Source organism: Schistocerca nitens, chromosome 11, assembly GCF_023898315.1.
Source record: "Schistocerca nitens isolate TAMUIC-IGC-003100 chromosome 11, iqSchNite1.1, whole genome shotgun sequence".
Classification (NCBI taxonomy): domain Eukaryota; kingdom Metazoa; phylum Arthropoda; class Insecta; order Orthoptera; family Acrididae; genus Schistocerca; species Schistocerca nitens.
Genome location: NC_064624.1, coordinates 195,657,900 through 195,678,438, shown reverse-complemented (window position 1 = coordinate 195,678,438; position 20,539 = coordinate 195,657,900). Strand labels below are relative to the sequence as shown.

Here is a 20,539-nt window from a genome sequence, read left to right as displayed (position 1 = left end):
ACGTCACTTGGTTTAAATAGTACCATCATATTATACTTCCCACTAATATAACATTCTATTCATTTTACTTCATGTCTAGAGATCACTGTTCATCCGTGATTCTCTTAAATTGGTCTCAATCTTGTAGTCATATCCAATTTCCTATGTACTAAAATTATAGGATAGTTTAAGAATTCAAGAATAAATTACAGAATAGTTTAAGATTTGAAGGGAATTTGGTGCAGGAAAAATAGCACATAAGAAACATCGAAAACAACTAGGAATCCGATGCACATCACTCTGCCGATTAACATAGAACATTAACGTCCCAGGGAGACAAATGTGACTCCAACCGGGTCCCGTGGATCTGACATTAACCTCAATCAATTACTTACGGACCAATACTTCTTGTTAAATTTTGTGTGAAAGTCTCCCCACAACAAAACAATTACCACTTTACTAGGAAACACAACATTAGGCAAAGTTATTCTATTTTCTACTTTGTCATTGACAATTTTGAATTCTTCGCACAAGTTGTCAACCTTGCTTGCATCATTAAGTTTGGAAAAAGCAACTGTCGAAATGTTTCCGGAGATTATACGCTTAGTAACTTCTCGATCTTTAATTTGTTCAAATGGTTCCACCAAACTTCTTACATTTATAATGTCAATGTTGGCTATTTTTCCTTTAAAACTTCATCCTATATTATCTACTCGTGAACTTACAACTCATGTACTGACACCTGTAATTTGCGTTTGAACTATTGGTAATAATTTGCCCTGTTTCTCAACACTCTCCTTTAACATGTGTAATGTATGTTTTACAGCATTAAACGTAACATTACAGACACTTTGAAATGATCCTAGTTTTTTGCTCAGTTCTGTTTCTACATTATTGCATTTATCTTCAATGTCAAATTCTAATTTTTTAGTTAAATCTTGAAGTTGCTCATCATGTCTCCAGTTAAATTCAGTAAATAGTTGATTAAAGTGAGTATTCAAAGAACTATTGAGTTCACTCTTTAAATGTAATTTCAGATTTTCTACCTTATTATTTGAAGAGTCAGATTTCGTCCTTAATAAAACTGTATTTGCTGCTTGACTGTTCAAGGTTTCACTTTGATTACTCAAAATTTCACTCTAAGCATCTAATTTTTCACTTAGTGTCAAACTTTGTGCTTCTAGTTTTTTTACTTAAATTTACACTCATTTCATGTCTCTAGGAAGCATTTTGAGCATTTAAATTTTTACTTAGAGTAGTAACTTGAGCATTTGACTCTGTTCTAACTTTAGACTTGGTTCTTTGATTAAATGTGCTACTTCAGCCCAGCCTGGCGTTTCCTTATTCACTGTCATAGCTGTGGCTGGTTCTGCTAGTTTCTGTTCTTGATGCATAACTTCATTGATTTTAGATCTAGTAAACACCTAAAAGAAAATTCACCATTGAGTACAATAACTACACTAACAGTTTATCATTCAACAGTTCCTTCAACTTTACCAAACGATTATTGTTTTTTGCTAATCTGGCAGAGTTCTAGCTGTGTTGGTGAGCAGATGTGTAATCAGCACCAGTGGACATCACTGGCACCAGCTGCGACGAATGTTGGTTTCAGCATTGTCCTTGGTGACCCGACGCGGAGTCAACACCGGTGAGCAGCAGCTGGTGCAGTCGGCATTGGTGGCTGGTTACTGCATCGGCACTGGTGTCATTGCGATGTGTGTGTGTGTGTGTGTGTGTGTGTGTGTGTGTGTGTGTGTGTGTGTGTGTGTGTGTGTGTGTGTGAAAAATACTTACTCTCCACACCCAATCTTCTTAGTCAAAAAGTTGGGGTCTTCTCTCCAGATTTTTTTATTTTTATTTATTTATTTATTTATTTTTTTCACTGTGTTGCACTCACAACTTTTTTTTTGTTGGTTCATTGGACTCAATACAATTACTGGGAACAGTTCTCACATCTTGTTAGGCCTGGTTGCTATGGCAACTCATAATGTCTTCTTCCCATTTCTGTCTTAAAATTCCCATTTTTTTTTCAGGTCCTGTCACGGTCACCATGTTCTAACAGTTTATGATGACATGAGACAGTGTGGTAGTGGGGTGCAAGACTTGCATGTCTCTCACCGTTGACTTATATATTGTGTGCAACCGATCTTCTTCTTGGGTTGAATGGCTGCGTTGACCTTCACAAACTCTTCTTCCCTGATGACTATAGCTGGTTAAAGGAATTTCAAAGTAGACTTCTTTTTTACTCTTGAAATGATTCTTTACTCTCGGGATACCTTTTGTTCAACTCTGTTATATTTTCATCTCCACAATAAAACAACTTCACAAGTTTCACATAATTGTTCAACTCTCACAAGTCATCCCATCTTGGACCATTAGATACTAACAGATACAATTACAATATGTTTGGTTTAATAACCACTATAAAACCAGTTTTTGCTTCTAGTAAGTCCAACACCATAAAATCAAATGTAAGTCTCTTTAGTTCAATACATAATTAACTTGTTGACAACAAATACAGTCGTTACACCATCAAGGAATAAAGCGTGCTTGCTCCTTGTACTGGACATACAGCTTCTATGGCATGAGCAGCAAACACTTGTCCGCACCGATCGACCATCAGTATTGCAGTATTCTCCCAATAAATGTCCATCCTGCACACACAGAAACCGGTGGCGAGGTAGACACATCTCCACTCTCTCAACCCCGTACTTAAAATATCCGGTGTTTGAGATGGTGGAAAGCTGAGTGTCTCTAGAACTTACACCGAAATTCTTGAAGCACTACATAGTCTTCACACCACCTCAATATTCTGTCAGTCTGACTTGTTACACTCTGTCTCTTCATCAACTGCTGAGCTAGGTATATACTCTTATACTACAATGAATGGTCTTGTTCTTGTGTCCATCTTGGATAAGATACTCCATTCACTGCACTCTTCATAATAGTTTATCCACATTACTATATTCTTACTTAGTACCATTCCTGCTCGTACATTGCTACTATTTCATTTTCTGTTGATAATCCTATACTTACCTGACCAGATTTGTCCTCCCACTGTAGTTCACTAATTCCTACCATATCTAACTTCAAACTATCCCATTCTCTTCTCACATTCTCTAACCCGCCTACTTGTCTAAGGGGTGCCACACTACAGCCCATAGCCATATTTGTTCCTATTTCTTATGAAGACATCCTCCAGAGTGGCCTTGCCCAGATCTATGAATATGAGTTGGCATCCTCATTAAATCATAAAGTAGTGCTGCATATTCACAGGAATTAAAATGGCTGTAGTTTCCCCTTTGCTTTAGCTATTCACAGTACCAACATAGCAGTGCCATTTTGGCTAATAGTACAAGGCCAGACCATCAAGACTATTAAAAGTCCAGTTCCTGAAAAGTCTGCTGGCTCTCTTCATGATCCATATATTACTGTGGGCCTTCCCAAATACCCTTCTATTGCAGCACAACCTACAGCCAGGCTGTCTGTTTCATAAAGCTGCGTCATAAAGCTGCAAGCCACCTTAGTTTGGCAAGGTCAGTGGGTCATGTGGGACAGGAGCAGGGGTGTCACACAACTGAAATGTGTGGAATAAGTTGACCCTATCCATTAGTTACAGAATTAGAAAAATATTATATTTTTTTTAAGTAGTGACTTATTTTTTTTATTGCACACTGAATATTACAATAGACTAACTACAATAATTACACACTTAATATCATATAATATCACAACATACTTAACAGTGGTGCCTTCAGCAGACAATGAGATCTTTGGGAGGCAGAGAGAGTGGTTTTAGTAACACACCTTCCATGGGATTAATTACAATAGGACACCTGTGCCTTGTGGAGAAGAGGGATATTCAAAAGCTAAGGGAGTAAAACCCAACAGAAAACCTTCATGTGTTTTACACCTAGCAAGTCAACAGCTGAGTATGACTGTTGCTTTCAGCACTAGAACCAGCCGTGAGAGTGAATAAAGCAAATGAAGACTCTTCTTCTTCTTCTTCTTCTTCTTCTTCTGCCCCTGGAACGAACTATGATTGTAGGAGTCTGATGCTTACCCTGGGAACGCGAGAAGGAATCCTAAACATGACAATCATACAAGAAATGGTCCTAAACACCAGAATGGATTACGAATGGGAACTTGGAATGTCAGAACAGTGACTGGAAAGATTGGAGAGCTAGTGGATATAATGGGCAGAGGGAAAGTATATGCATTAGCATTAAATGAAACAAAATGGAAAAGAGCAAATAAATAAAAAAACTAAGGGGATATTGTTAACTTGTACTCTTGTGGACATCAAATCATGGCAAAAAGTGGAGTGGATCTAGTGCTCATCAGGGACAATGATGCTATTGCAGATGTCACTTACATCAATGAGAGAGTTATGAAGGCTAGAATAAATACTGGGAAGACTAATCTCACAGTTGCACTAGTGAATGCCCTGCAACAAGGAAGTAGTGGTAAGGACAAAGCAGTCTTCTTACAGGAACTGGAAGGTGAAAGCCAGGAAAATAACATAATTGTATATGTGATTTGAATGCCCAGATTGGAATAGACAGATCTGGATGTGAACGGGTGCCAGGAGCCTTTGAGTATGGAGGAAGAAATATTGAAGTAAAACACTATTATTAGAGTCTTGTGTAAGACATAATATCTCCATGAGGAACAATATCTCCAAGAAAAGCGACTCCTGGAAAATCAGTATATATGGCTGGGATAGAAGCAGCAATTCAGTTATTCACAATGTGCTGGCCAACAAACACATTGGAGGAAGAGTAAGAGATGTAAAAGTCATAACAACTGAATCATTGGACAGTGGTTGTATACTCCTTATAGTTGATATGAAGGAGAAAATGCCTATGACTACCTGTTCTAGAAAAAATGCTGTAGATTAAAGAATGGAGACTAAAGAAAGCAGGAAAGAAGGGCATCTATCAGAGTTACCAGCAAATGAAAAGGTAATGCAGATGAAGTGTGGAAAACATTTATATTAAGTTAGTGAACCACATTGTAATAGCCTGTGTAAAACAAGTGATAAAGTAAAACAGAAGGAAACTACCTGGTGGAATGACAGGGTAAAGGAAGGTATTAAAAGAACAGTACATAGCAAAGAAAAACATGACATGGTGAAAGAAACAAAACCTAGGGTTATAAAGGTTTAGAAGGAAGAAAAGGAGAGGAGTTGGGATATACTCATCCAAAGACTGGAGGAGGACGTCAGTGGAAACAAGAAAATGCCATACAGGTTGGAAAGAGCAGATCATCAGAAAGCAAAGGCATAAAAGCAGTAGAAAGAGAAAATGGGAGTATAGTTCAGGATCCTACTGCCAGCTTATGTGATGTTTAACCACAGCAAACTTCACATAGCAAGAAATCCAGTGATGTTTTATACAGCAGTCTCATATTAATTTCTTCTGCAGGGAGGACATTGCATGCCAGGTTCATCATCTGGAGAAGCTGAGTGTAAAAAATGCAGAGTTACTAAGTAACTTCTGTAATGTTATTGGGATAAGGAGATCTTCCTCAAGTTTTCTGTGGTTAAACATCATATAAGGTTGGCAGGAGTGAATAATATGTTACGGAAGACCAGCCAGCAGTTTTTAAAGATAGAATTCGACATACAGTACATGAACTGGATGCTAATGCATGCTGTTTATATAATTACCATGTCTTTTTATCTGCAGTTCTGTCATCTCTTGACTGGGAGTGGTCCCATGAATGGCACACACTGTCATCAACCTATCGGACAAGAACACGGAGAAGGTACCATCTCGGCCCTCAATAATGGATTGAATTTCACTTGTACACCACACACTGTGCCTGTTGTGGATTTCATTAGTGGAGTGGAACAGGCAGTGTGACATCTCTCAAAAGACACCATCGACGAGGTAAGACTTGCCACCAGTTGCATTTTATCCTCAAGCCAAGCTGCTTAAATCTAACATCAGCAGACCAGAGAGAGAAGGGCTCCATGCTTTGTGGAAAGATGAAGAGCTTGTGGTACTTTTGCTGACAAGGGAAATGCCACAGTTGTTCTTAATACTTTAGAATATCACAGCAAAGTGGCATTGTTGTTGGAGGATGGCATGTACAAGTACCTAAAACAGGACCTCACTGTGTCATACAGCACAAAGATGGTGGAACTCCTGAAGAATTCTATTCTATCAGAAGATGTTGTCAGAAATCTTGGAGCATGTGCTCCTAGACTCCCCAGGCTGTATGGTTTACCTAAATCCAGAAGGAAAGTATTCCATGAAGGCCAATTTTAGCACTATTGGTGCTCCTGCCTACAGGCTGGCATAATATTTAACTAAGTTAATGATTCTGACAGTTGAGCACTGCAAACATCACATCAGAAACTTTCACATGTTCATTGAGAAAATTAAGGAGATTAGTTACCTCACTATTCAGAAAAGTTCTTGTGAAGGACGTATTGAAACTGTTGGCCAAGCATTTTTCTCGTGAAACGATAAATTTGTTCTGACATGTTACGACAACCACTTATTTCTTGTATGACGATAAATTTTATGAAGTGATGGACGGAAATGGTAGGCGTTCTCCATTGTCTCCAGCAGTAGCCAACTTTTTGATGGGAAATTTTGAGGAATGTGCACTAAATTTGGCTCCCCTTCACCCATCTTCCTTTTGAGATGTTGTCATGTTGACTACATGTTTATGATCTGACCCCATGGTGTAGAAGCTCTTGAGAACTTCCTCAAACATATGAACAGCTTTCACCTAACATCCAGTTTGCTGCTGAAATAGGAAAAGAAGGAAGGCTGCCATTTTTAGATGTTTTGGTAAATTGAAAGTTGGATAGGTGTCTCGGCCACTCAGTGTACTGCAAACGGACATGCATTGATTTATATCTTTGTTTCCAGAGTTTTCATCATCTGCAGCAGAAAGGAGCAGTTTTAAATACATTGGTACACAGAGGAAAAACTATTGCTAATGAGGACCACTTGGATTTCCAAATTCATCTTCTGAATTACATGTTCCATAAGAACAGCTGTGGTTTGCTTGATATGAAGTTAACATTCTCCAAGAAAAAGAAATATGAAAAATGTATGGAACAGTCACCTGACAAGCCACCAACTGTGTTCCTTCTTCTCTGAGACACTCCATCCAACAAAACAGAGTCTTGGGAAGGTGAGGTACAAGACCTATCTTTCACCCTCCTAAGAAGATAAAGGAGATGCCCTGTTAAGGAAGTCTAGACCTCAGGATCCCTGGGATTTATAACATCCCTTAGGAGAATAGAAGCAGTTAAATTGGCCAGCCCATCTGTACCCTTATCGACAGCTCTGCAGAACACCAATGGCACATTAACAATCGAGAACTGGGGAAATCTGCAGTTGCTGAGCACATCATCACAGAGAAACACAAAATACTATTTGATGAAACATAAGTTTGTCAGGCTCCTACTCACTGGGATTCTGTAATTATAGAGGCTGTGGAAATAAGAATGTGCAAATAGAATGTCAACCATGACAGCAGATATAATCTTAGTGTTACATAGAAGCAATTTCTCGATGCAGAGAAGAGGCAGAGATATTTGTTTCAGTGTTTACACTACTATGGGGGCAGTGGCACCACCAGCACAGACATTGACACCATCTGCAACAGCATTACATAATTATCAACCACTTAGAAGCTATGTAGTGCTATATAAAGGACACCACTGCAGCAGTTTTGATAGTTAGATCTCCTGGTGAAGACCATTTAAGTAATCATGATGAATTGATATAGCAAAAAGTCTGAGAATATTTTATACAACTTTTTATTGTCCTTATGGATGTGATTATAAAGGAAAACAAGGAGATAGGATATGATCTCAGTGCTTTAGTCTTTGCTTATGATGTAGCTGTTTGGGAATAAACAGAACTAGAGATACATGGTAGATTGAATGCATGGAACTCCAAGTTTTAAAGAGTACCATGTGACACTAAGCAATAGTAAAAATATAGCAATGATTATGATCATGACATTTGCCCAAGGCAGCCTGTTGCTATATACAGAGAAAACTGAATGTATGAAAGCTTTCAGTTACCTGAAAAGTACAATTTCAAGGAATGGCTGTTCTAAATTAGAAGTACAGAACAGAATAACTGAGGGATCTAAATTCTTTCATCAAGTGCAGAAGCTTATGTGGGAAAAGTGAATTTCTGAGAGACCAAACAGACTGTTTAACATGTATCTACTGCTGACTGACATACAGCGTGCAGTGCTGTGTAATTAAAGAGGTTGATTTTAAGGAACCCATTCACTAAAACCATTAATTTTTTTCACATCTTACAGTGTGATATAACAACCTGGTAATCAACTGTTTTCTTTTGATTATTGCTCATAGTTACTGTGAAACTTCGAAGTGAAGTAAAACACCATGCAAAATGTAGTCACGTGCCAATCTAAATTTGGTGCAGTTTTGGCATATGTTGCTGCATATGTAATGTAGGTAATAGGGTGAAATTATTCTTAATGGTGGAAGGAGAGCATACCTCATTTCCCTCTCAAGAAAATACGAGAGAGATATTGGAGTTTGTCCATTATGAGATTGGCAGCTAAGCACTTCATACAAAGCTTTTGCTGCCTGCTGTGGTGTCCCATCCAGAGTGTGAAGCTGCCTTGTGGTTCTCATTTTTGTATGGTGCCAATTCAAGCTGATGTTGGAAATAAAAATACTTACTGAAATGAAGAGACAGCAGGACTCATCAACTGATGAAGCTGAATGGATGTTTTATTAGGCATTGCTCCTTGACTTCAGGAAGCTCTGTGATACAGGAAAGAAATCTAAAAGCTCAGTTCATATTGCTTCGGAAGAGCAGCTGGATGAAGCTCAGAAGGAGACATCAGAATTTTATCAATCATCATGGGCTCCTTTCATTTCTTCAAGTACATTGTCTACCCTTACACAAAATTCACTACCCACTACTACACCATCAGTTGTGACTCATCCCTGTTCAAATCCAGTAGAGTTTCTTCTGAATGCATCTCCAGCTGAACCATATACACCTTTGTGAAACTGAGTAGTTTTAGAAATACTATCCCAGTTTTATTAAGTTGCAAGCATTTCTTATGTATGTACCATGTCGAATAAAGTACTGTACTAGGTAGTCTTACTAAAAATAAACTTTTCATAGTGACATTTATAATATCACTCAAAAACTTGCATCATCTTTCATTATGGTATTGAGTAGCTTCTCAGTAAAAAAAGTAGCAGCAAGCCCAAAATTTGTGTCTTGCGTTTTTTAGAGTCGCTGATACTAACTGCTTCAAAGGTAGAAACTGTCTGGACTCAGTCTGTAGAATTCATTGAATTTGTGTTCGTGTTTCATGACCTCATGAGAAACTACAGCTGAATTATGGTTGATGTTTATAGAATTACATGAGTACACCCAGTACTTCCTTCTATTTTCAGTTTTATGACCTTTAAATGATGATAAGCCTCAATAAAGTCCTCTTAAGAAGAGCTCATGATTGCAACTGAAACAGAAACTAGATTGGCACTTGTCGTATGGTGAGCTGTGTGGCATATTGTGTCACTTATGGTATAATGCCAGTGGGAACATGTGTGTCGCACAGACAAGCATTGTGTCACCTTTATTTCAACATGCCATATCACATATCATCTCGGTGCAAACCACGCCTAAGTCTCTTCGTAAACCTTATAATACTCCTTTGCAGTCAGGCCAAAATGTCTGATTATGTAGAAGTGGGCTTACAGATAGAATTACTCGCACAACCTGTGTGACTGGTTTCATATGATGCATATGCGAGGACTGAGATTAGGCACCAGCTGTTTGAATCCATCTGACATTTACTCAAGGATAACAATCTTTTCTGTTTCGGTTACTGTTCCAAGATAAACTTTACAAGCAATGTTACTAGTCACCCTAAAACACTGCAAACCTTTTCTGCTTTTGAGAGCTGTTAATATCAGTACAAATATGCATTGGATTTCAGCAGCTCCAGGGCTCAGGCTGTGAAAAACTTGGGATCATGATATCATCTGTCACCCCTGAATACAAGCAGTGGCATCTACTTAAGCCCAATAGCTACATTTCCTGCAACTGAACTCTTATCCTTCCTTACACTTATAGGGTCCAGTCAGGGGCCTGCCGTGAAGAGAAAGCCACTGAAGTGCATATAAAACAGAGCAAACTAGACACTGTTTTACCATCTTGTGATTTTTGAGATTGCTTATGGCACCTAGACTAGGGATTTCGCAAGGGACATTCCCTGTACTACTATTATGCTTGTCCTGTTGTAAACTGTGTCAGTCCATAGTAGGCATCTTGCTTACAGCTTGGTGACATTTCGAATGCTGATCATCCACAGCGAACACGAGACTGTTTTAGATCATGAGAACATTTGTACAGCAAACATTCAGCACAGAACAACATACTACAACCCTTTTTTACAGATTTTCATTTAGTTCAACAAAGATATGAGAAGCATGCAGGAAGATTTATTACCACCATGATAGCTGATCAAAGTTGCTATACCAGGCAGGGAAAATTCTGGTGTGGGAGGGTGAGGGGGAGGGGGGCTGGGTTGCGCAATAGCCAGCCCTAGTTCTGGGGGGAGGGGAAGGGAGCAAACCAGGGTATCTGCCCTGACCAGCAATTTTAGGAGATGCCACAGAATAATATTCTTGAAGAAAAAGAGCTTGTTTCACCAAGTGCCTAGCATCCAGCACACATGGGTCTATCAATTATTCATATGTTTTAAAATGGATCACAGTTGGTTTTTGAACACATTCTAAGTTGATTTCTTAACAAATCATAAGTTGATTTTTGAAAGCATGTGTGGTGTTTGTGTTGTCTCTGGCAGGGGAATCCCTGCCACATCTAGAAATAAAAAAAGATAATAAAAAAAAACCCTTTCCCACAGACAAAAGGGGACAGGGATATATATAAGCTGAGCTGAATAAACCTGAAACGGTGAATGCCAATCGCTGTTTGTTTATGTGGTTGATAGGGTGTGCGAATGATTAGCATTGCTATAATTATTAGTGAAATCCATATATTCAGACTACCAGAGTGGAAATAAATGACTAACAGGAATAACAGGTATGAAAGATTACATATTATCTTCTAGCTGTATCCCAAAAAATGAAATTTTGACAGATCGCTACACTACTAAGGGCCAGTTGCACAGTCCGTGGATATCAGATGCTTAATTCTATTCTCAGAATACCATGGAAAATTCGTTGTATGAACTCTTAATAACATCTAACTGGAGAATGAAGGTAGGATAAGTGAAGTGGTGATTCTGGCAGGGTTAGTGAAGTTAATCAGAGACAATGTTTTGACAATGGCAGGGATAGTTACACACTTAGTGATGTTTGTTGTAACAAGGAATGAGAAGAAATGGGGACATCATACAAAAGATGTGAAAGAATGTGATGATTTCAAATTTATATAAAAATATTTTGCTACTACTACTACTACTACTACTACTACTATTATTTAGCCACATGCTTGAGATACAGGAGCATATGAATGAAATGTGGAACTATTTCCTAACAAAAGTTTTTGCTTGTAGTAGGCCTAATATGCATTTGATATTGGTACTTCATGAATTCTATTTCAAAAACCATTTATAATGGATCAAATCAGATTATATTCTGTTGCATTATTTATGTAAATGAGATAGATAGAAATGACCAATTGTGCCACAACAGTCTTGCTTATTTGGCATGCGTTATAATTTGTGCGATATTGGAAAGGTCTATTTTGTTTAATAGACAGTGACAAAATAGACATAATGAAATCAAGAAACCACACTGGTCTTGGGTACTACCCGTATTAACAGCTTTTTCAGTATTAGACGACAACATGTTGATTTTTCGTCTCCACTGTTTTTGTGTTTCCTATATTTAATTTTATGTCACATGAAAGAGAAAGTTATTAGCTAATAGGCAATAAAGAGTGAAAATTTTCTGAAGATTTCTTATTCTCCTGGTCACAAATAACCCCATCCAGTATAGGATGTCAAACCGGCCAACTGGGAGCAGGAGAGGTACCACAGGAGATTTTAATTTCCACTGTCCTAAATATAGATTTGATGGCTTCCATTAGAAAATGTACATGTTTGAATTCCACAGAGCAAAATACAGTGATGTGAGATAGAAGAAGAAGAAGAAGAAGAAGAAGAATTGTTGAGAGACATGGCACTGCACTTTGGCAGACTTACGACCAAATGACGTTTTACAGTTCCTCACATATATATGTTTTGTATGTCAAACATCTTCAGAAAGATGTGTGGATTTTGAAAAATCAAAGTTTTTTCATCCTGTCTGAAATGCTCGCAGGGGAGGGGGGGGGCGCACTATTACGTTTTTGCCTCAGTTCAGAAATATCATAGATCTGGGACTGGCAATAGCTAAAAACTTTTTGTTGTCAAGTACAGGTAATTAGGATACCAGTTACATAAGCAATTGCCCTTCCATCATTGGATTCTTCATTCTCAAAAGTTTAATAAACCCATCAGCTGTGTAAATGGCCCAAACTAGTAATTATTTTTTTAATAATATCTATGTGTTGCTGCTGCATTTATTTAAGATAACTTGGTATTTTGACAATCTGAATTTTCATAGCTGATCGTACTTGATGATTTAGACAACATAGAGGGAAAACATACTCCCAAGGTACACACACCAGTCTGAGAAAATGTCTAACCATGTGTCTGCTGACATATGCCCTGTCTACAGTTCCCATAACCTCAAACGAAACTTCAACCAAAACACTATCATTAATATGACCAGGTTAAATGAAGTACACAGTGGTTTGACAACATTCATTTTGCTGTACTTTAACCATAAGCAAGATTGTCTGTACGAGCCAAATTGCATTTGGTATGCAACTGCACTTATGCTCTACAACTTTTTGAAAAATGTTTTATAATGACACCGCCTGATACTCAAAATTATTTTATTCAAAATGACACCAGCTGTGGAAGACTATGAGCTTATACCTATGAACTTATATTTTTGAATTGAGTTTGTCATTTCTGATGCATTCCTTATGGTCATCCATAATTTAAAATCAGTGTCTGACTATCTGAAAAGTTCAGTTCCACAAATTAATCTCTTTTATTCCCTAACACATATTGCAGGCACACTCACAATCTTCTCTTTAAGTAGGCACATCAGGTGGGACTGACTCAGACGCCAAAGCAAATGGCAGGTGCCAAGCAGCACCCTTCTAGTACATTGGGGCTTCCCAGGCAGCGATGCTAACTCACTGGAAAAAAGACTGTCTGGGACATGATTGATATCTGTACCTTTATACTCCTCACTTAATGGTTCAAAATCGCAAGAACTAAGGATTTTCAGAAATATCGTAAAAGCTCCCCAGCTGGAAACAAGGAGAAGAAAGAACAAAATTACCCAAATGTAATGGCAATATCATAGAGATAGAAATATAATCATAGATAGTGATGGCTCCCTCATTTTCACATCAGTTGTCTGGATTTAAATATCTTAAAAGAGCACACACATCACATTCATCAATCCCTACCAATTCGGATTTCTTAAGAAGTTTGTTTATGCATGACACAAACTGTTTAAGAAATACAATGTATTTAATTTCAATCCAATTTTCAATTGAATATTGTTTTCAAAGCAGCAAGAAAACACATATATCAACATTTGAAAATGGACATCATTGAAATTAGCAATTCTTGCAAAAGGATCATATTTACAGTGAAATATTTATAATTTATGCAAAGGCATTAGTCTGTTGGTTTTTAAGCATAATACCTCTGTACATTTTCTACATGTCCACAGCCATACTGCCTACCACTCTGACACTCTTCAAGCTGCAAGCTCCAATTTATTCAGATGCTTCTGATCTGTGATTTTGTATTGTCCTTTTTAGGCATGATGGAACTTTATCTCATGTTCATCATTTTAAGATTGAATATGTGTTGGTACCAACACTAGCTCACCAATCTTGTATGTTATCAAATGTATTGGATTACTGTACTTTCTCTTGTGTGTCTTCGCCCTTCAGATAAGGTTCTATTCTGATTTTCCGATTTTTATTGTCCCATGTATAACTCTCCTGTGGCATATTTCTCAGTGTATCCCTGATTAGGGTCTCTGGCACCTGGTTAATCAAAATTTTTACAGGTGCATATCCCATGTTGTAGAGAGGAATATTGTTGATGATTTCTTCAAATGCACAAATCTATTGTGCACATCAAATGTGCCTGTTGTGACAGTACACCCAGCATAACTTTTTTTTTCCTCACTTATTTGGTGAGGTTAGAGTCCAGCCGGTATCTTGGAATACGCCAGCTTCACATAAAGCTGACTAATGATGCATTTGGACATGCACCTTGTTAAAATAATTCTTGTAGAGCTTTTCTGCCATTTTGCTTCTGGCAGCTTTTCATTGTGCATATAACTGTGTTTCTATCTACATTTACATCTGTATTGATACTCCACAGTTCACCTTATGTCATATGGTGGAGGGTACCTCCTACCACTACTAGCCTTTCCTGTTCCACTTGCAAACAGAATGAGGAAAAAGCGACTGTCTATATGTCTTTGTATGAGCCCTGATTTCTTATATCTTATATTAGCGGCCTTTATGTGTAATGTTTATTGAAGGCAGCAGAGCTGCGCGGAGTGGCCGCATGGTTAGGGGCGCCATGTCACTGACTGCGCAGCCTCTCCTGCTGGAGGTTAGAGTCCTCCCTTGGGTATGGGTTTGTTTGTTGTTCTTAGCATAGGTTAGTTTAAGTAGTGTGTAAGTCTAGGGACTGAAGACCTCAGCAGTTTGGTCCCTTAAGAACTCACTTTTTTTTTTTTTTTTTTTTTTTTTTAAGGCATCATAACCTTTCTTTAGTGAGATTCAAATGCCAGTTTCCCAAGTTTTCTAAGTAGTATTCCATGAAAAGGATGTCGCCTTCCCTCCATGGATTCCCATTTCATTTCCTGAAGCATTTCCATAACATTTGCATATTGTTCGAACCTACCAGTAATAAATCTAGCAGCCCACCTCTGAATTGCTTTGACGTCTTCCTTTAATTTGACCTGTTACACATTCCAAACACTAGAGCAATACTCAAGAATAGGTCACACTAGTTAAGTGGCCTCCTTTATGGATGAACCATGCTTTCCTGGAATTCTCCAAATAAACTGAAGTTGACCATTCACCTTTCCTACCACAATCCTCATATGCTGGTTCCATATATGGCTTTGCAGCATTACGCCCAGATATTTAAACTTCTTGAATGTGTCAAGCAGGACACTACTAATGCTGTATCCGAAGATTATGTGTTTGTTTTTCGTATTCATCTGCATTAACTTACATTTTTCCACATTTAGAGCTAGCAGCATTTCATCACACCAACTAAAAATTTAGCCTAAGTCTTGACATATCATACTAGTCACTCAACTTTGACACCTTACGTACACTACAGCATCATCCACAAAAAAACCACAATTGGTGCCCACCTGTCCAACAAAACATTTATGTATATCGAGAATAATTACGTTACTATCACACATCCATGGGGTATTCCTGATGATACCCTTGTCTCTACTGGACACTCATTGTCGAGGACAACATACTGGGTTCTGTAACTTGAGAATTCAAGTGACTGACGTATCTGTTGACCTGCCTCATACGTTCTTTAACAGTCTGCAGTGTTGCATTGTGTGAAATGCTTTCCAGACATTTAAAAATATGGAATCTACCTGTTGCCCTTCATCCATTGTTCACAGTATATCATGTTAGAAAAGGGCAAGCTAAGTTTCACACGATTGATGCTTTCTAAAACCATGCTAATTTGTGGACATAAGCTTCTTAGTCTCAAGAAAGTTTTTTATATTAAAACAGAGCGTATGTTCAAGGATTATGTAGTGAACATGTTAGGACTATTGATCTGTAATTTTGTGGGTCCGTTATTTTACCCTAATTATACACAGGAGTCACTGTGCTTTTTCACCAGTGGCTTGGAACTTTGTGTTGGGTGAGAGATTTGCGATAAATGCAAGATAAATAAATGGCCAATGATGTAGAGTACACTTCAAAAACTGAATTGGAATTCGTCCAGGACTTTGTGATTTAGTTGTTTTTAAACCTTTCTGTTCTCCACACCAGAGATGCTTATTACTATGTCATCCATATAGGAGTCTGTTTGATAGTCAAATGATAGTATGTTTGTATAATTCTCCTGTGTGAATGATTTCTTGAATGTGAAATTTAATACTTCGGTTTTTGTTTTGCTATCTTCAACTGCCACACCAGACTGGTCAACAAGTGACTGGGTGGGTGCTTTAGACCAACTTCGTCATTGTACATAAGACCATAATTTTCTCAGGATTTCTATCAGATATTTTCTAAGGTATGATGGTGGTAGTAGTTGTATGCTTCATGCATAGATCTTTTCACGCATGTATCTCTACTAACCACTCCTTGTCATCACTTGCAGCTTCTTCTTCATCAGCAATTTTCAAGTCTTGTTAAAACATGGTGGGTCTTTTCCATCCTTAACCCACTTACTAAGCATGATTTATAATCTGCTTAAACTTCCCATAATTTCTCTACATCCTTCTTACTGGAACTAAGTGATGTCAGTTCACTGTGTGAATGAGTGTCTAATGACTGCTTATCTGCTCTTTCTAGCAGAAATACTCTCCTAGCCTTCTTAACTCATTTATTAAATTTCATAATCATAGTTGCCATAAAGACACCATGATTTCTAATACTCATTTCTATACTGATGTTGTTGGTAAGGTCTGGCCTATTTGTAGCTATCTCGTCTAAGATATTTCCTTTCATGTGGGCTGCCAAACTGGCTGCTCAAGACATGTTTTCAGGAAACATGTTCAAAACTAATTTGCATGTTTGTCTGTACCCTCTGCAATGTATCCATGAATATCCCAGTCTATACTCAGTAGAATAAAGTTGATTCCAACTACTACGCTTGATCTGGATATTTACACGTTACTGACCATAGATATTCTTTGAATTCCTCAAGAAATGTCACTGCAGTATATGGTGGCCGGTAAAAATAGCCAACAAGTAACTTTGTTTCATGTAAACCTGTTACATGCTGTCAGATAACTTCACTCTCACACTTAACTTCAAGCTCAATATTTTTGTCAATTGCAACAAACACTCCCCCTCCTATGCCCTCTAATCTGTTTTTCCACTATACGTTCCATGACTCGCTAAATATCTCAGAGCTTTCCGCTTCAGATGTCAGCCAGCTCTCGGCCCTGAGAATAATCTGAATGTGAGAACTTTCCTGGAGGGCAATAAAGTTGGGAACTTTATTATGAATACTTTGACAATTTACTGATAAAATTTTGAGTGTCAAAGTGTTTTTACACTTGATGGGGTCTGACTTATCTTGCTGCATATTGACTGGTGAGTGTTCATCAAAGTACCTAGCACAAAAAACTCTAGTGCAAGTATCAGCTTCCTTTGTGTAGTGGATCGTGACCCAAGAAGGGGAGTCCTACAAATCCCTAACCAATATGCAGGTCTGTAAATCTGCAACCAAGACTCACAATTGACAAATCCTTTGCTTGAGACCCTTCACTCACCTCCAAACCAAAGAACCCTGATCAACTCTGGGAACAATGCTGCAAACTGTGAGCTCTGCTTGCACTCCATGTTTGAGGCCAGTTAAACCCTGCGGCAGACATACTGAGTGCACATTGGCTATCATTGTAGCCCTGAATGTTATCTGCCTAAGGGGCTCCATAATGCACGTAATGTTGGAGCTCCAGATAATTAGTAACCCCCCCTCCCCCCCCCTGCATGTGCCTGCTTGGACCTTGCTGAAGGAGCGGCCGCATGTCCACTAACAGGGTGAATCGACAAGCACAGATGACCAGTATTCACATTGGCCCTCCACCTCAAGCAACATGAATGCATTAACACCTGCCACTCACTGTGCTGTGAGAGTGGATCCACCATGTCAGGTATACTAGGAGGTGCCTCTGTATCAGAGCCTGTGGGTGAAACAAGTGACACCTGAAGAGTTGCACATGATGCGCCAGATTCTCTGCCACTGCTGCACCCTGAGGCAACAGCCTGAAGATGGCTAACCATAGCCAAACACACATTCAGCTGTTGGTGAAGTGCAGCCAGCTCCTCCTGTACCCACGCACAGCAAGCACACATCCTACCCATCCTAACAAGACTAACTGAAGAAGTAAACTATAAAAGCAGACAGAATCCTATATATAGAACTTGCTACCCTCCTGATTTGTCACCAATGAACGCTGATGCCTCAACAAGCTATGTAGCTGGCTGTTCATAAGAAATGAAAACTGTGCTATAGAATGCTAGAATTTACATTTAAAAATGCAAGTGTTCACCTCTTAAGCAGAAAAGCACACACTAGATTTTAGAAATATACTACGAAGAAAAGATGGGAAAATGTGAACAGTTAACTTGCCTCTCTGTAGATGTGTATCAGCAGACAGCTGGAGCCTCACTCACAGCTGGAGTAACAGGAGGGTTCTTTAACCTTCTCTATGCTATTCCTTTGTGCATGACCCCTTTTGTCAGATAAATTTTATAATCTTGTATGTCTCAAAATGTGGTTAGATTTACTAGACCTAATGGTTAGCTTGAAAGCGCATTTGGCACTACTGTTGTATGCCCAATACATACTGTATGTCGAAATCAGATTCTTGAAGATCAAGCTTTCTCTTGGCAATCAGCCATGGTGTAGCTTTCTTGTCAACATAAAGGATAGAACTTTGAATTTAGTACAGTGTGGTAATGGCTAAACTTCGTGAAACCTAAAACTGTGGCCAAAATGTTCTTTTGTGGTACACAGTACCTCTGTTCATATTTGGTTAATACAGGACTACCAAAAGATACCATTCTCTATCACTTCTCCATTCTCCACTTCCTTGTATACAATTGAACATCCAGCCCATAGTTCAGTGCATCACATCCTAGGTAGGAGGTATCTTATATCGGGGTATGATAATATTGGTGCTTCACACAATTTCTTTTATTTTCTCGAAATCTTCGGTGTATTTTGCCATCCAAGACTCTGAGCAATTTTTTAACAGTCTGTAGTGCCTCACTACTGTCCTATTCTTCAGTGTGGTAAAATCTTGTACAGTCCACAGCTTTGCCGAAATTCAGTTAAGTTTTGCACCTGTAAGTGCACATTTTTCAAATAACTCTTCAAATGTCCTCATTGCTCCTTCCACAACCCACTAGCTATCAAGATATCGTCCAAATATACCATAATCTTTTTTACTAATTCATCACCTAACACTTGGTCCAGATTCCGAATGAATGACGACATGTACATGTGTAATGCAAAAGGTCACATTCTGCATTGATAATGTTGTATATCATATAAAAATGTGATGTATGGTCTTGATTCTGGATCTAGTAAGATTTGATGGAATCCTGACATCAAATAAAGACTGGCAAGGACTTTAGCTGCTCTAAATTTTTGTATGTTCTCCTCCATATTTGCTAGTCGATGTCTTTCTGGCCTGAATACTTTGCCAGTTGTTAGTGTCCAGAACAGGCCTCACATCACCATTCTTCTTCATCACGACAACCAACGGCTGGTATATTGACTACGAGCTCTTTCTATTATGCCTGATGCTAGCATTTTCAGTAATTCTTTTCTACGGGTTTTTTCCTTGCCTGAAGTATTTGATATTTTTGATATGGTTCATGAGGTTTTATCTCTGTCATGTATGGTGAGCCCTTGATTCCTCATGGTTTCTTCTGTATTTTGCCACCGATTTGGTCTGCTCTTCAGCCTTTTCACATTCTAAAGCTGCAGTCCCATAAATGTTTCACGTTTTTCTTGCTATGAGAGTTCATCTTCTTCCTCGCTAATCAGGGCTACCCTGCCTTGCTTAACATCCACCAAAATTTCGTCTTCTGCTTCATGTTCATGAGATATTTGTGACAAACATGGTATCATGTCTCCTGTCATCCCCTCAAAAAGTTTCAGCCTTTTCTCTTCCTCTTATTCATAGAACATTATTTCACCCCCCCCATAAATAATTTCACTGTTGTGCATGGTCAACCACCCAAACTCTACAATGAGTTCCTCTAGTAAATTATGCTTGACTGTGGCATCCATGTGATACACTTCCTCTCCTATCTCAATATCCATCAGTACTTAGCAGTTAATCTTTTTTCTTGTTCACCCACAGTGCCTTTTTGTTTTCAATCCGTTAACCAGCAGATGCAGCATGTTAGCTTCCAACTTCAGTAATTCATTGTAGATGTTACTTGCAATCACACATAAGTGGCTTTCTGAATCAGTGACCTTGTTTTCCGCCTCCATATTTTTTAACATCACAGTAGGTAATATTAGTGCCTTGTCATTCAATACAATATTTCCTCTTTCAGATCTTTGTGTTCATCACTTAATTTGTCCATCTTTTTAACATATAAGGGACGATCAAATGGTTTCTGTTCGAAAACCTACAGTCCAGAATTCGTCTGCCAATTGAGCAGAATTGCCATGAGCATTGAGGCAGCATCCTGCCGATACACCAGATGAAGGTATCCATTGGGTACTACACTGTGTT

At 38.5% G+C, this 20,539-nt stretch overlaps 1 protein-coding gene across 1 annotated transcript in view; it reads left to right on the top strand.

Moving 5' to 3' along the window:
* LOC126213446 (uncharacterized) overlaps positions 1-20,539 on the top strand; it is a 168,638-nt gene that overhangs the window by 139,451 nt on the left and 8,648 nt on the right. Inside the window, exon 7 of the mRNA XM_049941191.1 lies at positions 5,670-5,873. Coding sequence (XP_049797148.1) covers positions 5,670-5,685 — 16 coding nt within the window. The 3' untranslated portion in view covers positions 5,686-5,873. The remainder of the gene's footprint in view (positions 1-5,669; positions 5,874-20,539) is intronic.